The sequence below is a fragment of the Oculina patagonica genome, unplaced genomic scaffold (assembly GCF_052425735.1).
Source record: "Oculina patagonica isolate OP01 unplaced genomic scaffold, crgOcupat unplaced1355, whole genome shotgun sequence".
In the NCBI taxonomy this organism is placed as follows: domain Eukaryota; kingdom Metazoa; phylum Cnidaria; class Anthozoa; order Scleractinia; family Oculinidae; genus Oculina; species Oculina patagonica.
In genome coordinates, this window is record NW_027557361.1 from 1481 (window position 1) to 5294 (window position 3814).

General features: G+C 38.9%; 1 protein-coding gene across 1 annotated transcript; it reads left to right on the forward strand.

The window, feature by feature from the left end:
- Positions 1 to 463: 463 nt before the first annotated feature.
- On the forward strand, positions 464 to 2289 carry LOC144639821 (carbohydrate sulfotransferase 5-like). Its single transcript, XM_078499106.1, has one exon. The coding sequence runs from the start codon at positions 760 to 762 to the stop codon at positions 1960 to 1962; it is 1203 nt and encodes a 400-aa protein (XP_078355232.1). The 5' UTR covers positions 464 to 759; the 3' UTR covers positions 1963 to 2289.
- Positions 2290 to 3814: the final 1525 nt, after the last annotated feature.

Here is a 3814-nt window from a genome sequence, read left to right on the forward strand (position 1 = left end):
GGGCGTCAAGCTGATTATTGAATTGCAGTTATTGACCACATTCTGTGAACAATTTTGAATCTCAAGAATATTTGAATATGCAATTTGGATTTGATCCATCTTTAATACGGCTGCTAGTTGAGAAGGAGAAGTAGAAGATAAGGATTGAAAAGCCACAGCTATTTGATCTTCGGTGCGACAACCAAAATGCTACATTTCAGAGCCGAGAACAAACTATGAATTGTTTATAGTACGACAGAAACAATCCACAAGGATTTTTCTGCCAGAACAAAGGTAGGAGATGTATTAAGTTAGCTCGAGTGTCGATTTAAAACAAGTTCAAAGGCCCAATTTACACGAAGAGAAGATGATCATCATCCTACATCATTTTTTTCAGGTTAATATGGCCAAAGAGTTGGATATTTTGAATTTCACTCACGTTTAAAGTTATTATATTTAAGTTACTACTTCTCTTACAATAATTTATTCGGACCTTTATTTATAGTTCTTCAAGACTCGACCTTTTTTGACTCTCCTAAAATACATACAAATATTTCCTTGTCATCCCGTTTTCATATTAACATTAAATAACCTTCGCTCGCCTTTAAGTATAATTTTAGCCAGACTGCTCCTCTTAAAACATTGCTGTGATCAAATAATGCATAAGCTTGGTATAGTCAAGGATAGTCTTTATTATTACAAAGTTGCCCTATATTGAGTCTAATAATCAAATCATTTTGTGTTTTGTTCATTCTATAGATTGTAACCAGTAATCAAGAAATGACAATGAAACAAGTCGCTCAGAAAATAAGAAGAAAAGCATGGTGTATTCTTGCTCTCAAGAAATCGTTCGCAAAGTGTTTAATGATATTTCTTTTTCTTTTTCTTTGTTTAACTGTCATTTACGCATCCACGAACCAAACATTGATAGGAATTTACGATTATCATAAAAATACTACAACTGTGAAGACGACCATTTCTGAATCTCAACTCATATTCTCTTCCAAGAATAATGCCGAGGCAACAACATATCCGAAACGAGTCAATATCGTCATAATGTCTTATCCAAGATCAGGATCTTCATTTCTGGGCGACATTTTCAATCACCACCCGGGCGTTTTCTACCTATTCGAGCCGTTGCGTACTGTGCAAATGAGTTATACTACAAATTCCTTATTCGAGTTTGATTTCTCATCTTCATCTTATCAAAACATGGCGTTAGAATTTTTAGAAGATGTTATGAACTGCAATTTTTCCAGTGATATATTTGTCCGCTATCTCATCCCGCAAGATCGCAATAGCAGCAAGGCAATGACCTCCCCTCCATTTTGTATAAACGGTACATCTGGTATGGTGTGCCACAAATTAATATCACAAGAACTTGAGACCGTCTGTAAAAACAAGTACAACGTATTTGCTGCGAAACTACTCACACCCAGAATGCCAAATGCTTCTCATGACGTTTGGAGCAAGAACCTTGTACAAAGTTGCTCTTCTAACGGTACGTGTAAATGTAAAATAATTCATTTGGTCCGAGACCCGAGAGCTGTTGTAAATTCTTTGAAGTCTGTGGGATTTTTTAAAAGATTCAAGGATCCAAGACGTGAATTATCTTGGTTTGTGAAGAAAATTTGTCATCAAATGGAGCTTGATGTCAAGGCTGGGATGTTCATAAGAACTTCTTTACCTGATGGATACAGGTTAATCCGGTTTGAAGATCTCGCTCAGGATCCTTTGTCAGCAGCGAGTGAACTGTTCAAGTTTACAGGAATAGAGATGTTTGATACCGTCATGAAATGGCTGAACCATACAACAAGATCAGTAAATGGCCACAAAAGTGCTTACAGCACCAGTCGTGACTCAAAGCAAGTCGTTTCCAGCTGGAGAACAAAAATGAGCTCCGCGACTGTGCAGATTGTTGAAATTTACTGTGGAAGAGTTATGAGACAATTGAATTATGGATTAACTGGTGGAGAAAGCTAAATTTGACTATTTCATCGATTGATTAAATGACGCCTTTATAAGAGTGCGGCTGTCTCGCCGACGTATTCGAAGGAAGTGGTATAAATTAGAATAAATTCAGACTTACCATCATTGTCAAATGACTTTATAAACCTTTGTGAGGTTTGACTTTAGGGTCGATTTTGAAGGCTTCACAAACACCGTCAATCATATTGTTACATCTGCTATTGATATTTCCTGGTCCTCAAATATTCAGAGTATGTGAAACATTTTCAAAGCTGTTTGTCATACCACAGGTAGCCCAAGCTTTCCCAATGTATGAGCCCTATTCTTTTTTGCATATTCTATAGTCTCGGGAAAATAATATGAGTTTGTATAGAATTTGGGGGGGTTTGGCGGCTTATTTGCTGCGATTTGGTTGCACACTCCCGTCCACTTGTATCATTGGCATGCCCCAGTAAATCAGTTGTAGCTCGTGAAATACGCCACATCCACCCCATATTTTTGCAAACATGAATATATCAATAGTCATCCCATAGCTAGGTACCGAAAAAGTTCCAATTTTTCAAACTAAAACAGCTATGTTTTGAGCTATTCCTAACCTTCATATGAGGGTCAGAAAAGCTTACACGCTCTGCACGATATAATTTTTCCTTCCTTGTATTTGCAAAAAGAAAATAAAAAAAAAATATTTTTCAAGTCAAAAATCGCGTTACTATGTGTAGAAGCAACGCTTTAAAAACAGGAAAACAATAGCTTTTGTCTTTATTCGAGAGAGACGTGTGTCTCGCGCGTGTCTTTAGCCGGATGGCTTTCCCCGGCAGATTATTTGTGTCAGGCGTGAAGCATGACTGACTAAATTTTTCCACCAACGTGGAATTGTTCGAATCGTCCAATGAGAAAAGAGCGGCGTCAAGGTTTTAGCATTTTTGAGCATGGAAGTCGGCACACGCACGATGATGATTGTTAACAAAGAAACTGAACTTACGTAATGTGGCGTGCCCCTGTGCAGCCCCAAGGGGCACGCCTCGACATTTATTATTCATATTTCAAAAGCTGTAGTTTAGTGTTTCGCATAGTCTAGTTTTCGCATAGTTTCGTACAGTTAAGCGAACTCTCTTTACGTCCGTCGTAGATTTATCCGTTTTTAAGGGTAAGTGTCTCAGTTCTGTTTTGTTTCGTTTTGCTGTACCTTCAGGAACTATACTAGAATTATTCATCACTGTTTTGCAGTGATTTGACGAACACTCGAACTGTAAGCCGTCAACTGCTGGACGCAAATCGAACTTGTACAAATCCCCGATAAATAAACAGTCAAAACAGTCAAATCACCCTAAGCTTGCGAGCTAGGGACTTGGAATTGACTACGGTGACGAATTAAACATGTCGGCCTTCGCTTTACGCGATGAACAACTTGGAGAGGAACAGGATGAACGTTCCGCAACAAATATTCCCGTTACGGGCAGGGAAATCGAAGCGGCGAAGAGAGAACACAGATTTGTACGCCGAACTACAGTGAACAAGCTACATCAAACAATGGATAAATTAAAGCGCGCCGTGGAGTTTCGTGGAAGCCGCACTGTTATGCATTTGCTACTGGAACAAGTCTTAGAAACGCGGGAAGAACTAAGGTCAATAAATTTTCGGTTCTTTTCGCTACTCGAGGCCGCGGAGCAAAGAAGAGAACAAACAGCGGCAGAGAGAATTGAGAAAGAAATTGAAGATCTTCGACAGTGTATCGAGGAACATTTAAAGGAAAGAATAAACGAACCACCGTCGTCGATTGCATCGATTCCGCTGTCGCTACGCAAGGTTTCAGCGCCGAAAGGAATTGAATTTGGAAAACACGCCATGAGTGCTGACATGAATATTA

Bases quoted from the DNA above. Each gene is read 5' to 3' on its own strand.
- LOC144639821 (XM_078499106.1), top strand. From the start codon at position 760: ATGACAATGAAACAAGTCGCTCAGAAAATAAGAAGAAAAGCATGGTGT.